The sequence below is a fragment of the Pseudozyma hubeiensis genome (genome assembly GCF_000403515.1).
Source record: "Pseudozyma hubeiensis SY62 DNA, scaffold: PHS20, whole genome shotgun sequence".
Taxonomy (NCBI): Eukaryota; Fungi; Basidiomycota; class Ustilaginomycetes; order Ustilaginales; family Ustilaginaceae; genus Pseudozyma; species Pseudozyma hubeiensis.
In genome coordinates this window covers 416,324-434,391 of record NW_012133802.1, presented here as the reverse complement: position 1 = coordinate 434,391, position 18,068 = coordinate 416,324, and the positions used below count along the sequence as shown (strand labels likewise).

Below are 18,068 nucleotides of genomic sequence, written 5' to 3'. Positions count from 1 at the left end.
ACGAAGCTCGAGTTTGCTGTGTGGGCGTGTCGCGTTGAGCTGCCTGTTGCCAAACGAAAATCGTGGTTGTGGAGGGGCATGCGGCACGTGACCACACGCGGCAACAGATCAACACAATTTGGTGCCAAAATACCAGAGCAACACAGGCATCCGCAAAAATACACGGCAGCTCAGCGCGGTCGTTTGAACTCGGCGGGATTTGAGCTGTCTGTGCATGTGTTGATGTGTCGAAAGCTTCCTCACTGCTTTCACCTCCATCACTCAATCCACTTGCCTCGATCATCATCCGCCTCAAGACGCGCCACCGCGCTGCAGTCGTCGCCACCTAACTGCCTCGCTCACGAGGTCTCGACACGCTTCACCATGATGGGTCCACCCGCCGTCACGCCTCGTAAGGCACCCACCACTCCTTCGCACAACAGCTTCGCCTTTGGTGTGACACCACACAAAACGCCTCTTCGCACACCAGGAGGCTCCAAGATCGAGCAGACTTCCTCCACGCCCATCATCGACTTCAACAAGATCGAGGCGCAAAAGGAGAATGTCCAACCTCTGGCAAAGGGCAGGTCGGCTCACGCCCTCTCAAATACGCTCAACATGCAGCACAAGCAGCGTCAGACTCTGCTCGCCCAGCAGCGCGCCGAACATGAGCAGACCGTCACATCCCAAGACAATGCTGACTCGGACGATCCTCTCGAAGCGTGGACAAGATACGTAAAGTGGTGCATCGACAACTATCCATCCGGACAAACGCACGAATCCGGTCTCATCCCGCTTCTCGAGCGTGCCACGCGTCACTTTAAGGATTCCGAGCAGTACACCAATGACCCCAGATACCTTCGACTCTGGATCCTCTACGCCAGAAACGTAGAGTGTGCCCGCGACGTGTACAACTTCTTGCTCGCCAACGAGATCGGAACAAAGCTCGCAAGTCTCTACGAAGAGCTCGCCGTCGTCCTCGAGGGACAGAGGATGTACGACGAAGCAGATGCCATGTACAAGCTCGGAATTGCGCGGAAAGCCAACCCTCTCGACCGCATCAAGCGCAGATACGAAGAGTACAAGACGCGCATCATCCTCGGCCAACAAGCTATCGCCGAGTCAGCCGGCTCCTCAACATCCACCATCGTCACAAACTACGCGGATGCGCTCAAGGCAGCCATGGCTACAGCAGGTCGAAGCATGCTCGGAGAAAAAGAGTCCGCTGCAGGCCCAGCCCGTAGTCACGCCGCCAACGTACTGCGAGGTGCCGGAGCAAGCATCGGCGCCGTTGGCTCAAGCACGCCAACCCCTTCCGTCAACAACGGCCGCAAGCTCAACGTCTTCAGCGACGAAGACGACGGACGTGGCGCTAGATCCAAACCGCAAGGAGCGAGCACAAAGGGCTGGGACGACATCGGCACCGTTGCCTCGCGCAACCAGGAGAACGTGCAAGCCGATCGCTTGGCTGGCAACAAGAACTTCAAGATTGGAGCAGCTGGTGGTGTCTCTAAGAAGCCGGGGTCAGGCTTGGCTGTCTTCCGAGACTCTGACGATGATGACGACGACGGCGAAGCCGACGAGGTACCCGCAACACCCAAGCCTGCAGGTGTGCTAAGCCCGAAAGACCATTCTGCTAAGCTCGCTTCAGGTCTTGGGCGCAAGGCGCAGTCCACCGAAACAGATCTGCTTCGTACCAACCCTTTCGCCTATTGGGGAAAGGACGCCAAGCTTGTCCCCGACCCAGTCAGTCTTCGAGCCGCTGCCGTCGCCGAACCGCCTTCCTCGCGTAAAGTGTCGAGCAACGGCGAGAGGCACCGTACCAAGACCACCGTCTCGCGCTCAACCCAGTCCAGCTCGTCGTCTAGCAAGTCGACATCCCATGTCGCTGCCAACGCCGCTGCCACTGCCGGCAAGCGCGAAAAGCACGCCGCCCCTGTCGCTCATATGTATCCTTCCTTTCGATCCAGCACCCACAAAGCGTTCTACAAACAGCGAGGTTGGCACAGGGAACTGACCCTCGAGGAACTCATGGCTACAACGCGAGGCTTTGCGCCTGCTATTGAAGGCTGGGAGGATGCTGCCGAGTCCAGCAAGGTTCCACAGGATCCTTGGTCCTACCTCGATCGACTCGTAGGCCGCTGGCTTCCCGAGGACCCCGCTGCGCCAGAGCCAACCGAGACAGTCCACATCGATCAGACCACCGGCATGTTCCCCTCCAGAGACATCTTTGACCCAGACAATTCGGTTGCCAATGCAGTGGCGCTCAACCTTCGACCTGGCGGCAAAAAGAAGAAGAAACGCGAAGGTGACAACACTACCAAGCATCGCATGAGCCCCACTCTCATGACCAAGGCTGCCGTGCTCGAAGTCGAAAACATGTTCAACGGCGACAGCGACTCGGACGAAGAGGAGAGCAGCGAGGACGACGACGACGACGAAGAAGACGAGGATGACGACTTCATCGCACCTCTTGCCAGCGTCTCGAGACATGGCCACATGGGTATCAACCTCGGCTCGTCTGCCGATGTGCCGCCGACGCCAACGCCTCTGTCGCGATCGAACAACCTCGCCAAGGCTGGACCGCAAAATGACGAGAACGCCGGCGTTCAAGCGACACCTTTGCGAACACCAGGCGGTTTGGCACCGCGACTAGGCCTCGGCGGCGCTACTCCGATGCGAACTCCGCTTGCATCCAAGTCGGCCCTCGCAGCACTCGGTTCCAAGCCCGTGTACATCGAAGAGGACGATGACGAAGACGCAGACGCAGTTGCAAATGCAGAGTCTCAGCATCAGCTCGCTGCCCGCCTCGACGCTGCATCCTCCTCGCCAGAACGGTTGTCCGATCAACCGGCTGAGAGCGCTCTCTCTACGGCAGCACCTGTGCCAGCCACACCTATGCCTTCCAACCGTCAGTCTGCGAGCCGACGCTGGATTGAGCCTATGACGGAAGAGGAGGAAGAGGAGGAGGACGACAGGCAAGCGTTCGCTGTCGATGAGAACGGTGAGCCCATCGATGGCCAGATCGCCGGCTACGAAGGCAACGAGCACCTCTTCCGACCACAGTTCCAGCCGCTGACACCCATCACCGAGGCGACCTACGAATTCACCCGCTACACCAATGCGCGCACTCCAGGCACCGTGACGCGATCTGCCATCGGCTCAGCACTCAAATTCCGACGCCGAGCCAGTCAAGATGACGATGACGATGACGACGATGAAGATGACGCTCCCGGTGCAATTCTGACCGCAGGTCCCATCGCTGCTGTTGCTGCCCCGAACGAGAGCGCACCCGCCGATGACTCGCAACCTTCTGACGAACGCAGCTTCGCTTCCACCTCGGGCGAGGATGCCAACCGCTCCGCATGGAACGCTGATAACAGAGCCTCATTCGAGCTGACCAAAGGCTTGACGATTCGCTGCGCCGCTCCCGAAGATGACCATGACGAGGGAGACGCAGACTTTGTTGAGGAAGGCGAGGCTCAGGAGCAAGCACCTCGACGCGAACTGCACGAACGATTCGAAGAGTCGCTGATCATGCAGGACTCTGAACAAGCTGCCCAGGCTGAGGCATTCGAGCCACGCAACCCCTGCTCGCCCGTCGACCCCGCCGTCCTCGACGCCATCCTCTCGCGCCTCGATACGCCCATCGAATCCGTGCCTGGCTTTGTTAGCCTGACCACCTCCGCCAGCGGCAGCCTCGTCTCCGAGCTCCAGAAGAAATGCAAATCGAGCCTCGCTTCCAATCAGATGACGCGCAAGAGTATGGGTGGCACAGTGTTCCACGGCACAGGCAGGCTCTCTTCTCCCTTCAAAGTCGACATTGGCGGCAAAACCTTCGAGATCCGAGGCAAGCTCGGCGAAGGCGGCTACGGAGCTGTCTTCCTCGGCTACGACATCAACTCCGTAGCCACATCCGCTGCCATCGAAACGAAGAGCAATGCTGACGATGACGACGACGACGATGATGATGATGACGACGATGAAGACGAATCCGACCGTCGCAAACAGCTCGCCATCAAAGTCGAAACGCCCGCCAATCGATGGGAGTTCCACATCCTCTCTCAACTGCGATCGCGCCTGCCTTCAGCTCTGCTTCCCTCGATCATCTCTGCGCGCAAACTCTACTGCTACTCGGACACGTCCTTCCTCCTCCTCGACCTGGGTGAGAAGGGCACTCTCCTCGATGTCGTCAACCACGCCTTCACCGCTGGAGTTGCTGCCTCCGGCTCCGACTCCTCCAGCAGCAACCCCGGCCTGGAAGAAGTGCTAGCCATGTTCTTCGTCACCGAACTGCTGCGCAGCATCCTCGCACTGCATCGAATCGGGATCATCCACGGCGACCTCAAGATCGACAACTGCCTGCTTCGTTTGGGCGATGTTTCGCCCGCTAGCAGCTGGTCCAACATCTTCGCGCGCGACGGATCGTCCGGATGGTCTTGCAAAGGTCTCACTCTGATCGACTTTGGTCGAGCCATCGATCTGACGGCTTTCCCCAATGCAGATCAGACCTTCATTGCTGATTGGGAGACCGATTCCAAGGACTGCTACGAGATGCGTAACGGTCAACCCTTCACCTTTGAAACCGACTGGTTCGGCGTTGCCGCCGTCGCACACTGCTTGCTGTTCGGAAGGTACATGGAGACGAAACGAGATGAAGCGACTGGCAAGTGGAAGATCACGGCGAGCATGAAGAGGTACTGGCAGTCAGAGCTGTGGAACAGCTTGTTCATGGTCTGCCTCAACCCGAAAGCCAATGACGACGAGCAGTTGAACAGCCAGGAGGTGCTGCAAAAGCTCGAAGGCTGCTTGGACGCCATGCAGTCGTGGCTAGAGGCAAATTCCAACAAGGGTGGAAAGAACCTCAAGGGGCTGCTTCGAAAGCTCGAGATCTGGGCGATGAAGCAGGGCCATTAGAGTCGATCACCACTGCAAATTTTGTACGCACCTTCATATTATAGATCCGTCGCAACGATCATGCAAAGCGCATCCTTGTCCGTCTCATGTTCACCGAAGCGTGTCTGCTCAGGATCTTGGACGCACAGACACGGTTTGGGAAACGTGAGAAATCAATTGCATTTCCGCATGCCATTCATTCTGCCCTTTCGTTCCTGCTCGGCTTATCGATCGACCTAAAGTAGCCCATGACGGTGAAATCGAACGGAGCTTGCTTCGTGAGCAGATCCGGTAGCTTCTCTCCAAAGGATTGCGTAGTGTTGCGTCTACTAGAGCGACGTTTGGACGGCGTCGAAGCGTTGTTGCTAGGTTGCTGGGAAGCTGCTGCCGAGCTTTGAGCTGTGAGTTTCGTTGCTGCTTTCAGCGATGTGCCGCTTGACGAAGCCTTTGCATCCTCGTCTATCTGCACTGTGTTGGCAGGCTTCTTGCCCAGAGGCGTGGTGCCCAAAAAGGCAGCCAAGATGCTCTCCGCTTCGCTCTCGGTCAGCGCTCTCCCCTTCTCACCCTTCGACACCTCTTGTTCCATATCGCTGGAATCGAATGCTTCGCTGAGCGCTCTCTTGACCTCGCTACCGAGCCCCACCTTCGCCGAGGGAGATTGGGACAGCACGAGCTTGAGCTTCTTTCTCGTGCCGGGTGACGACTCCAGAGCGGTCAATGCTGAGTCGGACGATGTGGCTTCCGGGTCGGACGCTTGTATCTCTGCTAGGGACTGCGACACCTTGAGGGAGCCCGTATCGGCGACGGTAGGATACATGTAGCCGATCGAAGACGCGAGGGACGATACCGAAGACGTCGTCGAAGAGGCAGAGGGAGATCTCTGTTCGCGTGACTTCACCGATGATCGTCGTATGCTGTGGCTTGCTCGTCGAGGGGACGTATTGTGCCTGCCATTCAGCACGGATTCAACTTGCTCGTCTTCGTCCTCATCGTCGTAGTCAAAGTCCGAGAACGATCTTTCGGCGTACCGGCCTTGTCGAGCGGAAGCTACTGCAGCGGCAGCGGCAGCAGCGCGCTGCGGCCGTCTCGAAGATGTACTTTCTCCGTCTTGCTCCTTGTCAATAGCTTTGCCTTTGTAAGTGCCCCCCACCTCAGGGCTGCCGCGTCTACGCATTCCTTTCGCTGGCGTATCGTCGGCCTGGAATGCAGATGACCTTCTTCCAGCAGCGCTAGCCTCTTGGTCGTTCGCGCCTGAAGATCGGCGTCGCTTGCGCCGATCATGCTCGGCCGCGTCCACAGCAGCCGATGTCAGAGGTGTTGGCAGGCTCTCGACCCTGTGCTTAGGCTGACGAGCACTGACCCTTCTCGAAGGATCGCTCTTCTCGTGCGACGCTGGCGGCTGCTTGGCTGTGGGACTGGCGCTGTCCGCCGTCTCCCAGGTGGCGCGACCGCCCTTGATGCGGATCTTGAGCCTGGGCGATTCGCTGCGCGAGACGTCGTCAGCCGCTGTAGCCGACTCAGTCCTACTCGACAACGCTGCCGGTCCGGGCGAGGCGAGCTTGGCGTCGCTAGTGGTCGACAATAGCAGATCATAGCGCTTCAACGTTTCGTAGGCATCATCAAGAAGTTCCTTTCGGACGTCTTCAATGCGCTTACTCAGAGGTCTGCTGTTCGGTTCTGACAAAGAAGCCTCTGCTTGGCCGTTAGCTTCAGACCGGACCTGATCTCGAGCGACAACGATGGATTGAAGCAAACGAGCCTCGGCCGTCTTGATCTGGTCGATGCGCGTCAGAAGCTTCAGTCTGTCCTTAGAGAGGCGATCCACCTCTGCTTTTCTCTGTCGTTTTTCGGCCGTCTCCGGCTTGCGGTGTCTGCGCTCGTAGGCGGCATCCGAAGTATCTTCAGCGGCTTCGGAACGGAGACCGCGAGTTTTAGGCATATAGAGCGTGTCGTCTCGTTGCTTGAAATCCGGCGTCTCGATGAGCTGCTGCCGCTTGATGGCGAGAGTCGACACAAGCGATGCAAACGAGGATGGCGGTACGGGTCGGAGGGACCAGGCCAGGTCTCCCGACTTCGTCGGTGCTGAAAGCGCGAGGTCGCTGTCGTCGTGTTCAGCCTTGACTACGATCGTGTCTGCGGGCAAAGATGGCGCGTTAGGAAAGATGGCACGCGCGAGGATCCGCGAGTCGGAGGTAAGGACGACAAGGGACGAAGATGTCAAGATGCCTGCCTCTGATGAAGAGTCGGGACCTTGCCTTCCGGTTGGCACCGAAGGTACCGCGCCATCGAGCTTGCTGGTCGAGCCGGTAGTGCTGTTGTGATGGAAGCTGGATGCGGACGGCGAAGATGGCGGTTCGAGAAGCATGAGTTCCTCCTCGAGCATGGATCCGGCGAGAAGCGACGAGACTTGAGAGAGGCGTGCCGGCATGGTTCGTCGGCGCAAAGCGCGTTGCACCATCGGTGTTGAGCTGGGGCCTGGACGCCCAGCTGCAAGAGAGGACTCCGATGCTAAAGCGGTGTCAGGCGAATTTGAGGATGCTGTCTGTGCTGAGCTGGACGAGGACGAGGACGCCTCCGTCTTGACGGTTCGCACCGCAGAGAAGGTTGCAGGTGATCGGTGTTGCGGGGTAGAGGGCGCCGTTGGCGGAGGCGAGCTAGGAGGAGATGAGAGCTGCATATCCACGTCCGCCACGTCCTGCGCCTCCTTGGTGTTTGTCACGACCGTCATTGCTGCCGATGTTGATGTCGCGTCCATCGGCTCTGCATCGGTTATGACCACATCGTTTTGGGAGGTGACTGGGCTGCATTGCTCGATCTCGTCGCTAGTTGCGTCAGAGTCTGACACTGCGAGATGGGACGCTCTACTCGGCACGGATGGTTCTGAGCTCGAGCTTGTGGGTGACGCTGCGAAGAGCGAGGCGAACAGTCCAACTGCCATGATGAGCCAAGCAATGCTGAATGCTGTAGTGAGAGCGAGCCGGCCGAGGTATGCTGGATGAGCAGCTTTGGCGTCAAGCCCTGCCGGCGAGAGCGAGAGCAGCTCGCTGCTGACCGATCAATGGGAGGGCATCAAGGCTTCGCTTTCGTCGTCGGAATGGCGCTGAAGTGAAGGGAGCAAAGGGAACGGTCGAGGTATCGGAGGATGCCGTCGACGCGGGACAGTCGGATGAGTGAGCCAACTTGATCCGTCGCGGGTGATGCCGAAAGACCCTAAAAGCGCGAGTCAGGTCGTCAGAGCCGTTGGCTGTCACGGCTCTTCCGATGGAATCGCTGGGCAAATAGAGGTGGTGATGTCGTGGTGTGAAGGATGGCGTGCGGCTGAGTCGAGCTGATGGATTCAGTATCTCAAGCCTTTGCAAGGATGAGCAGGTTCAGCGAAAGGGTTCTTCCGACAAGCACAGTCATATTTCGCAAGTGTTTCGGCAATGCTCCGCTGACAGGCTGCACAGTGTTTTCGAAATTTGGACTGCAAACTCATATTCCGCCATACACAGCTCTCGCTCTTGGTTCGTTCGTTCGGTTCTGTCACGGACGATGCCACGACTCTCCGGCCCTGAGCAATGAGCGATGAGCGGTCTATGTCTGTGTTTTGGATCTCTGCTTGCTGAGCCGCACTTGGCACGGATGCCCTTGGCGAACATGAACAAGCTTCAACAACGGTCTCGACGGTTAACCTTCGCTTGCTGATGCCTCTGACGAGGCCAACATAGATCCACAAACCAAAACCCGAGAAAAATGAATGGGAAATTGCGGTAACAAAAAGGGGTCCACAAACTTCCTGCGCCAGGACCTTGGTTGTTGTTGAGTGGACACGAGCCAGGACGAATAAGGCTAGCATCAGACTTTGATGATTACGACAAGAGTACAGCTTTTACAGAAAAGAGGCTACAGAGATAAAGCAAGAGACTTTGGAAGACGGATACAAGATGTTAGGCTCCTGATACAGTTTAGGGCGCAGAGAGGCACATCTCCATGAAAGTGTCGTAGTTGATTTGGACCCAGCCGGAACGGTTGTTGTCGTGGCGTTGGAAGGACTCAGTGAGCGTCTTGATGACGACGCATGCACGTACGAAGCGGTCGAAAGTGATGCCTGGCGTGGCTCTCGCTGGTCCGTTTGAAGGCATGCCACCTGCAGCGTCAGAAGTGACTGAAGGGGGTGTTAGTACAGAGAGTCGTCAGTCTAGCGATCGAGCCTGAAGTTCTCGGGCGTGCGCGCGACACACTTACTGTATTTCTGGGTGACGATGTGAAGCAGTTTAGGCGATAGGCGATATCCGAACGATTGCAACGCGTTGGCGAGCTCATTCTGGTCGATGGAGCCCGAACGGTCTTGGTCAAAGTGTCGGAAGACGCCTTGCCAGTCTTGAATGTACTTCCACAACCCAGCAAACTCGTTGAAGCTGATCTGGCCGCTGCGATCGACGTCGAAGACGCTCATGAGCATCTTGACCGTATCCAGGTCGAAGGGAGTCCAGTCTCCATTAACGAGTGCCTGGCTGAGTTCTTGCGCATTGATCTGGCCACTGCGATCGCGGTCGACGGCGATGAACCACTGCCACAGCTGCGGATCGGCTCCCGGGGGAGGGCCTGTGGAGGCGTTGAAAGCCTGTGGTCTACCGTAGCCCTGAGGCGGCGCTCCGTAAGACGACTGCTGGCCTGCGCCACCGTAACCTCCTTGCTGTTGGCCGGGAGGAGGCGCACCGTATCCGGACTGCTGCTGTCCGGGAGGAGGAGCACCGCCATATCCACCGCCATAGCCAGCGTGCTGCTGCTGGGGAGGGGGTGCGCCGTAGCCTCCTCCAGGACCACCACCGTATGGCTGCTGCTGCTGTCCGTAGCCGCCCTGCTGACCGGGAGGAGGCGCGCCGTAGCCACCTCCCCCTCCAGAGTATGAGTATTGGTTCGACATAACCAACGTCGAGCGATCCTCTAAAGACGCGAGTGTTTGACGTATGGTCCGTGTGCGACAAGAGCACTTCTCGCTTCTAGATTGCGAGGGCTGTTGAGCGGTATTGTAGATGGTGGTTTATCGACAAGCAAGCAAAGGCTGCTCCACCTCATCATCCGCAGATGGCCCCTGCAGTGCGGGATGACGTCGGCCCGTAACGGCGCAGCGCAGCCCCGCGGCACAGCCGAAGCCGGGACTTTTTCCAGTGTGTGTTACATCCGTGAAACTGCCTCCCACTCCAAAAACCCCAAAGAGAGACACGACCCTTCCAGTTGAGCATGCACGCGCTGAGCGTCAAAATGACTTTGGCGGTTGGGCTTCTTGCTCGTCTTGGCATGTTCTCAACGCACGGAGCCTCCGAAAGTAACACTTCGCACACCGACTTGGACACGGTCACCTCTTTCATCGCAACCACCACCTCCTCCTGTCTTTGTCGTATCGAATCAAACTCTGGCTTGGTTCCTACGCGCAGTAATCGAAGTCTGGGCTGGTCCCAGCTCGACACCTTCGCCAACATGCAGTCGTCCGCATACGCACCCAGCACACCCGACTCGCGCACACGCGCAAAGGTGCGCATGGACGCCGTCACATCGCCATCGCATGCCTCCAGCTCTGTCTCGCATAGCTCTTCATCCTCCATGCTTGGCTTTCCCATCCCGACGGACCTTTTACTAGGACTGCTCCTCAACAAGACCCTCCTTGCCTCGGCAGCTTTGCTCTTACGCACATGGCTCACATCTTCGCATCGCGAATCAATACACTCGCAGCTATCTTCGGTCGATGATAATACAGCCTCATCAACAGGCAGCGTCTCGAGCGGCACCACTTCTTGGGCTATAGCCACCTTCGCCTTCCTCATCGCCGCTGTTGTACAGGCGATATGGTTCAAAGCGTGGCAGTGGTTACCAGCCGTCAAACGAGTCGACAAGCGCAGACTCTGCACACTGGCTGCCATCACATTTGCGCAGCTGCTCGTCTGGCTCATGGCTTTGCGAAAGCTCGATGCGGTCAACGTCATCATCTTTACTCAGTACTGCGAGATTTGGGCCGTCGACCTCGCAAAGAGCCTCGGAGGTCGTAGCTACGGCGGCTACACCACCCTCTTTGCTCTCGCCGTCTCGTTCCTTTCTTCCATCTCCAACGCTGCTTCACCGATGTCCGCATCCACCGAATACTCGGCTCACCTTCTCGATATGTATGCAGACGCCGACCTGCCGGACAGCCTGAGGAGGAATCGACCAGCAGGACTTGCATCGCCGTCCCAGCTTCGTGCTGTCTCAGCCGCCGTTGACGCCTCGGCAGCCAATTTCAGCGTGTTCGGCACTCTCACAGGTCACATCTACCTCCTCATCTTTGCGCTTCTTACGATAGAAAGGGAGAGCGCGCTTTTGAGCGCAAGCAGAGACACTGGCGGTCGACGCAGAGCAGGCATCGTGGCCACCATCGTCGCTTCCGCATTCACGCTGCCCGCATCGCTGTTCCTTCGCGTCTTCGGCTTCTCGACTTTCCCGCCCCTCTCAACACTTATCCCTTCCTCTTCAACCAGCGCTGGCTCTGCAAGTTTGAGCCACCTGCCTGCGTACCTTGCCATCAGCTTTGGCTTCCTCATCCTCGAGCCGCTCATCGCCACCTCTATCGAGTCTCATGCTTCCACCAAGGATCGCGTGGCACATGGCTGGCCCATCGCCATCCTCGCCTCTTTTGCCATTGGCTTTGTCGGCTTCGGCTTCAAGCCGCTCTGGTCGCAGCTCGCCGTCGCTCTGCTCGTCGGTCAAGCCCTTCGTACCATCCTCAAGAACTCGCCCGATCACATTTCGTCTCGCTTCAGCTCGTCTTCACCGAGCAAAGCAGATACACCGCATGGAAGCGTAGCGACTGCCCCTTCCTCAGATGTCTCTGCCATACAGGAACTCGTAGACTCTTTCAAGTCGGGCGTTGCCGCCTCGAGGCGCACCGTCAAGATCATTATGGCCAACCCAGACTCGCGCAAGATCTTCCAATTTCTCCTGCTCAACCTCGCTTTCATGGGTGTGCAGCTGCTGTGGGGAGTGTGGACCAACAGTCTCGGTCTCATCAGTGACGCCATCCACATGTTTTTCGACTGCGCTGCCATCGGCATGGGCTTATTTGCCAGCGTAATGGCTACCTGGCCAACCGACTCGACGTTCACCTACGGCTACGGCAGGGTCGAGACGCTCAGCGGGTTTGCCAACGGCATCTTTCTCATCCTCATCTCGATCTTCATTGTCTTTGAGGCCGTACAGCGGATCATTGAGCCGCCGGTGATGCACAACAATACCCAGTTGCTTATCGTCAGCAGTATGGGGCTTGGTGTCAATCTGTTCGGGATGTGGGCGACGGGTGGGCATCATCATCATGGCCACGGTCACTCTCACGGTCACGGCCATGATCACGGGCACGGGCACGGTCACGACCACGGGCATGGACACTCGCACAACATGATGGGCGTCTACCTGCACGTCATGGCCGACACGCTCGGTTCCGTCGGCGTCATCATCAGCACCTTGCTCATCGGGCAGTTTGGATGGACCGGGTTCGACCCCATCGCATCGCTCTTCATTGCGTTTATGATTGTCGGCTCGGTGATTCCGTTGGTGCTCGAGTCGGGTAGGATCCTTTGCCTGGAAGTGGGTGAGCATCGCGAGACAGAGATGACCGAGGCGTTGGATGCGCTGCGCAGCATCGAGGGAGTTGTGTCGTACCACTCGCCGCGGTTTTGGCCGAAGGATGCCGAGACGTTGGTAGGGGTGATTCGTGTGCAGGTCATGTGGCCCATCGCTACGGATGGTGAACATGGAGCTCATCATCACGATCACGATCACAGCCATGATCACACCCACGGACACGTGCATGATCACAGCCACGATCACAGCCACGACCACGGTCATCGCCACGACCACGCCAGCGAACAAAGCAACGGCACAGCAGCATCCCTCTCCTCAGCCACAACACCAGAAGCCATCGGGAGAAAGATCGAGAACCTGCTCAAATCACGCATACACGGCCTGGAAAGTGTCGCGGTACAGCTGGAAAAGGTCGCTGGAAGCGATTCGCCCTCGAACGCGGGAATGACAGGTACCCCCATGTCGGCTTCGCCCTCTTACAGCAGCATGTACGACGCAAGTCCGACAGCGGTGCGTGGCAATAGCGGTGCGCAAAGGTTGTCCCCCGTCACTGCGCATCGACACTCTCACCATCATCATCACCATCATTAGCAGCTTCGCACTCATACAATCGAAGGTCAGATTGCAGTTTCAACACATCGGATGAAAGTGTGACACGCTGGATGGACTTCGATTTCGACCTCATGGGAAAACACTTGCTGCCACAGAACACAAATTGGAGGTGAAAGAGGTATATCCGATTCAAAACCCAGTGTGACAAGATGGAAGAAACATGAGCAATGTGAAGGTGTAAAGTACAGAATACAAGGTTGCAATCAGAGGGCTACAACTCTTAAGGAGCAAGCGACTTTTCGGCGTGACCAGGCTCGGACGAAATGGCGCTCTCGGCAGCGTTGACCTTTCCGGCGTCGAGCTGGTTGAGGCTGTCCTCCTGCGAGTCGAGCTTCCTGAACGAGATGGAGAAGCCGATGAAACCGGCAAAGGCGAGGCAGCCAAAGACGGTGTAGGACCAGACCAGGTTGGGGTCGCCCGAGAGCGAGATGAAGGCCTGCTGAAGGGCGGCAGAGATGGCCGAGGTGAAGAGGAACATGGACATGACGAGCGAACGCATCGACTTGGGAGCCTTGGAGAAGGCGTACTCGAGACCAGTGATCGAGGCCAAGATTTCAGAGACGGCGATGAGGATGTACGAGCCGGACTGGATCCACACGTTGAGTGGAGCGGGGATGTAGACGGCGGTGGCCTCGGATCCATCGGCACCAGGGTCGGCGAATCCGTCGCCGTTGATGTCGTAACACGTCGAGGCGTTCTTGCCGCACTGCGAGGTCTTGTAGATGTAGTGCTGGACGACAGCAGCCCAGACCATGGCAAGGGCACCGGTCAAGAAACCAAGGGCAATCTTCTTGAGCGGAGTGAAGTTGATGCCGGCCTTGCGGAGAGCAGGGTAGAGGAACAGATCAAAGATGGGGATAAGGATGACGAGAACGAAGGGGTCCAGGTTGGAGACGACCTCGTTGGGGAGACCGTGAACCTCCATGGTGGCAGCCTGCGAGACGAGGTTGTTGGTGATCTGGTTGTAGGTGAGCCAGTAGAGGGGGAACCAGAGGAAGACGGTGCAGGCCTTGAATCCACGTCGCACCTCGTCGACCCAGGCGTCATCGAAGGTCATCCAGCGCGGTTTGGTCTCGGCGGTCTGCTTGGAAGGCTTGGCGTTCTCCCAGAAGTCGTCAGCACGCATGTTCTTGACAAGCTTAATGGGGTTAAGCGTCCAGCGACCCTTGGTAGCGAAGGCCCAGAGGCGCAGGCACTCGGAAAGGACCGAGCCCGAGGGAGGCGTCTTGACGTAGTACTTGCTGCCAAAGGCGAGAACGGGGATGCAGAGAGCAAAGACAATGGTGGGCAGAGTGTAGGCGAGCCAGAATCCAACGTACTTCTCCGAGAAGGACATGCCGAGCTGACCACCAAGCGCACCAATGTTGATGAAGAGGTAGAAGTACATGAAGATTCGGCTGATGGTCAAGATAGGGTCGACAATGACACGCTCGCCGGTCTTGAGCGTCTGAACCGACTGCTTCGAACCGTTAACCTGTTCGGCGATGAGAGGGCTGATCGTCGATTTGAACCAACCAGTTCCGACTCCCATGACGATGATGGCAATGACGAAGCAAGCCATGGCACCATTGGAATTGTCGAGAACGGTAGGGACAGAAGAGATGATGAGGAGGATGTGACCGACCATGGCGATGAAAACGGCGATGCAAATGGTCTTGAAACGGCCCCAGCGAGTATCGGCGAGATAGGCACCGAGGATGGGCATGCAGTAGACCCAGAAGGTGTTGAAGGTGGTCAGGCCAGTGGCGGCCTGCTGACCTTGACCGAGGGCACCGGACTGGTTATCGGCACCACCGGCACCAGCGCGGCTGTTGGAGGGGCGCGGCTGCTGGATGAAGTTTTGGAAGACCTGGATGCATCCGTAGTAGGAGAAACGCTCGGCCAACTCGCAGAAGGCGATGGCGTAGGTGGTCCAGGGAAGCTTCTCGGGGACACGTCGCAGGGTAGCGAGGTCCTCTTCGGTGGGAGCGACAAAGTCGTCATCCGAGACGTCAGGCTTGACGCGAACGCCGGACTCGAGGTGGGCGACAGGGTGAGCCTCTTCCTTGCCACCGTGAGCCTTGACGTCGGCGACGTAGACGTCGCGCTGAGCCTCGGCGTGGCCAGCGATGGCGTTGTCCTGGATGTCGAGAGGCATGATGGCCGACGACTAGAGAAGGGGAAAAGGGGGAAGGGGTGTTTTGGGTGATGATGGAGGAGAAGGAAGGAAGACACTTCCGACCCGACGGATGCTCTTTATACCGGACCAACGAGATGAAGGCGGAGCAAAGATGAAAAGGGGGGCAGCGCACACACGATGATTGGTCAAGCGACCGAGGCAGACGGAGATTGGGTGGATATTGCGCGTTCAGAGCGGCCAATCGCGGTTCATCCCTCTGTTCAGTTGCGCCTCCTCGAACGACTGTCGGGTGACAGTCAACCCACACCCGAAGCTCTGGGCTGCGCTGCGATGCAGGTCCAATGACCCACGAGAGCGAGAGAAGCGGTTTGGATCCGACTGCTGACACTCCTCGATAAGAGTGGCGTTCGAGCAAAAGCCTAAATTCGCCTCTCTCACGGGGGCGAACCACACTGTTCTGTAGCTCGCTTGATGGTGTGTTTGGCAGCAAGGAACCTGGACTTCGGTCTACGCCGATAAGGCGCACCTCTGCACTGGGGCACACCAAGAGGCAATGAATCCTAGTTGGCATTGTGCAAGAGGCGCAAGCGAGCCCGACAAAGAAGGAAGCTCGAACTTTTTTGGACGTCTGTGTTACTGCATGTGGCAGCTTGACAGGTGCACTCCGCCTGTGTTTTTTCTTGGCAAGTCCCATGAGTTCTGCAATTTATCAATATCTTTCGAGAAAAAAAAATCCCTCATCGAGGCCGTGTGCACTCGGGATTCCGCCCTGTGGTGAGTTGATCGTCCATGCGTTGAATGATCAAAAGAACACCGGTCGTCCTCTAGAAGAACCAGAGATCATTCGCTGAGCTCGTAGGCAGACAATCTCAATCGTCGGCGTCGGTAAGTGCCGCTCTTGCTGGTCGCCGCCGGTCTCTGTAATTGTCGAATACTCAAGGGAGCCCCATTCGCCCAGACGGGTGACCACCTACATCGAACCTCTACTTGCCTCCTTGCCTGATTGATGCATTGGACCATTGGAGTGTGCGTGGCTTACAGCATTTGGGTGTAGTGTGCGGGACCGTATCGAGATCGGAGCGCACCTGCCCGGCGTCACCCAAGCCAGGCGTTATGCAACATGGGGAAATGCGCCTTTCTCCTGCTCCCAGCCAGAGATGCTGTGCGACGCATATTATCCAGACCTACACAGTATTCTGAGCTCCGCGTTCGCGTTGGTTCCTGGAACCGATTCGGCTGCTTCATCAGTGCGTGGACGCTGTGCCCCGCATCCTTCCTTATCTGCTGTATGTCCACAAGGACACTCGTAAGCGAAGCAATCCTCTATCGCGACTTGTGACCCCGCTATCGTTCAAGCTTCGGTATTGTCGGATGGTCCGAAGGAGACTCTCGGATGCGAGATCAAGCCACAGCCGAAGCCTTCCTATTGCCTCGTTGTCGACTTTTACAAACCCAGTCGGTGCTGATCATTTGGCCAACCCTTCACTGCTTCTCGTTCAACATCAGCACCGGCTGTTCTCGGAACACGATTGCTGGCACAACTCTAATGTCCGACACGCTCAACACGCTCGAGTCGTGTGAGGTGCGTCGACCTCGTAAGCCAATGAAAGCCAGAAGACGAGGCTGAGCAACGGCTGTCGGCCTTTGAACCGAAACAACGGTGAGACTGAAGTTCATTTCAACGCAGCAGAAACAAACGGCTGTTCGGAGGCGAGAGAGCGGTGAAGCAACCACGCCAAGAAACTCGCCTATAGAAATTACCCAGCTCGCTTCTTTTGTCGTTTTGGTCTCGTCTGCCAGCGGCGGAAATCGAGGTGATGCCCCTACAGCGCATCCGCCAAGCCTCAGGTTCGCATCACAGTGTTCCGAAGGTCCATGCAGCTAGTCCTTTGAAATTCCGCACCTCCGCTGCTCCGCTCCAGTAGACCGAACGCGCCTTCCTTTCCTCAACCGCCGATTCGATTGCGGCATCGAAAGCGAAAGCCGTCTTCAGTCCTGAGCCTGACTTTAGTACGTCCAAACAGAGTCGACCACCTTCTAGCTCACAGCAGTGGAAGGTCTAACTTACCCCAATGAGCGCGTCGACCACTCCCTGAACACCAACGAGCACCAACGTCCTTTGCGTGGCGGACAAGGCTGAGCGCTTGGACGCAGATGCGCCCGTCTGCAACGGTGTCTGCGGCCTGCGAGATTTGCCGTTCAAGGCTGCAGTTCTTTTCCTGCAGCGTGCTTGCAGGAAATTTTCCGAACTTTTTGAAAACCGTTCGTCAGCGCACGAGACTGACGGGGTGCAGTTGCCAAAATTTCTTCCCTTTTTGCAATTTCGAATTCCTGCGTCGGTCAATCCGCCGTTTCTCTCAAGCCACCCTGTTCCGACGCGCTGTTTCTGGTAACCGCCACGACCGCATACAACACGGAGGACAGAGATTGTCACTGCTTCCCAATCTTCCTTCAAGTGCGAGAAAGCTGGGCTGCTGAAAATGTCATGTGCCGCCAGGACATGACACAACGAAGAGAGGTGAGTTGAAGCACCGAAGTCTGATCTGTACAAGTATTGCGCGAGGGAAAACGACATTGATCGTTGCTGGGAAGAACAGACGAATCAGCTATCCGGTCTGTTTCCCGGCCAAGGAGAAGTGTTTGGACAATCGCACGACCGACCCGCCTCTGCGCGCTTTGCTGTGTCACTCACTCCGGTGTCACGCACTCCGAGAGAACCCGACCCGCGTTCTCCCACTTTCAGGAACGCACGGTGTCTTTTCGCATGGACCGGTCTTGCAAGACGGGTCTGGCTCCGCTATCCGTGTTGCATTTGAGCGCGGTTTGATTGGTCGCTACCGCATTGTCCGATGCGTGATTTCACGTCGCG

At 57.4% G+C, this 18,068-nt stretch overlaps 5 protein-coding genes across 5 annotated transcripts; 2 read left to right on the top strand and 3 right to left on the bottom strand.

Annotated features, from left to right (window-relative positions):
* Nucleotides 1-363: 363 nt before the first annotated feature.
* On the top strand, nucleotides 364-4,896 carry PHSY_001909 (hypothetical protein; the record flags this gene model as incomplete). The annotated part of the gene is made up of 1 exon (XM_012332535.1): nucleotides 364-4,896. The coding sequence occupies one exon, from the start codon at nucleotides 364-366 to the stop codon at nucleotides 4,894-4,896; it is 4,533 nt and encodes a 1,510-aa protein (XP_012187925.1).
* A 175-nt stretch (nucleotides 4,897-5,071) lies between these two features.
* PHSY_001908 (hypothetical protein) lies at nucleotides 5,072-7,813 on the bottom strand (the record flags this gene model as incomplete). The annotated part of the gene is made up of 1 exon (XM_012332534.1): nucleotides 5,072-7,813. The coding sequence occupies one exon, from the start codon at nucleotides 7,811-7,813 to the stop codon at nucleotides 5,072-5,074; it is 2,742 nt and encodes a 913-aa protein (XP_012187924.1).
* Nucleotides 7,814-8,822: 1,009 nt separating this feature from the next.
* PHSY_001907 (hypothetical protein) lies at nucleotides 8,823-9,784 on the bottom strand (the record flags this gene model as incomplete). Its single annotated transcript, XM_012332533.1, has 2 exons — nucleotides 8,823-9,004; nucleotides 9,103-9,784. 2 exons carry the CDS (start codon nucleotides 9,782-9,784, stop codon nucleotides 8,823-8,825), a joined length of 864 nt encoding a protein of 287 aa, XP_012187923.1.
* Nucleotides 9,785-10,101: 317 nt separating this feature from the next.
* On the top strand, nucleotides 10,102-13,059 carry PHSY_001906 (cation:cation antiporter; the record flags this gene model as incomplete). Its single annotated transcript, XM_012332532.1, has 1 exon — nucleotides 10,102-13,059. One exon carries the CDS (start codon nucleotides 10,102-10,104, stop codon nucleotides 13,057-13,059), a length of 2,958 nt encoding a protein of 985 aa, XP_012187922.1.
* A 241-nt stretch (nucleotides 13,060-13,300) lies between these two features.
* On the bottom strand, nucleotides 13,301-17,774 carry PHSY_001905 (peptide transporter; the record flags this gene model as incomplete). Its single annotated transcript, XM_012332531.1, has 2 exons — nucleotides 13,301-15,229; nucleotides 17,268-17,774. 2 exons carry the CDS (start codon nucleotides 17,772-17,774, stop codon nucleotides 13,301-13,303), a joined length of 2,436 nt encoding a protein of 811 aa, XP_012187921.1.
* Nucleotides 17,775-18,068: the final 294 nt, after the last annotated feature.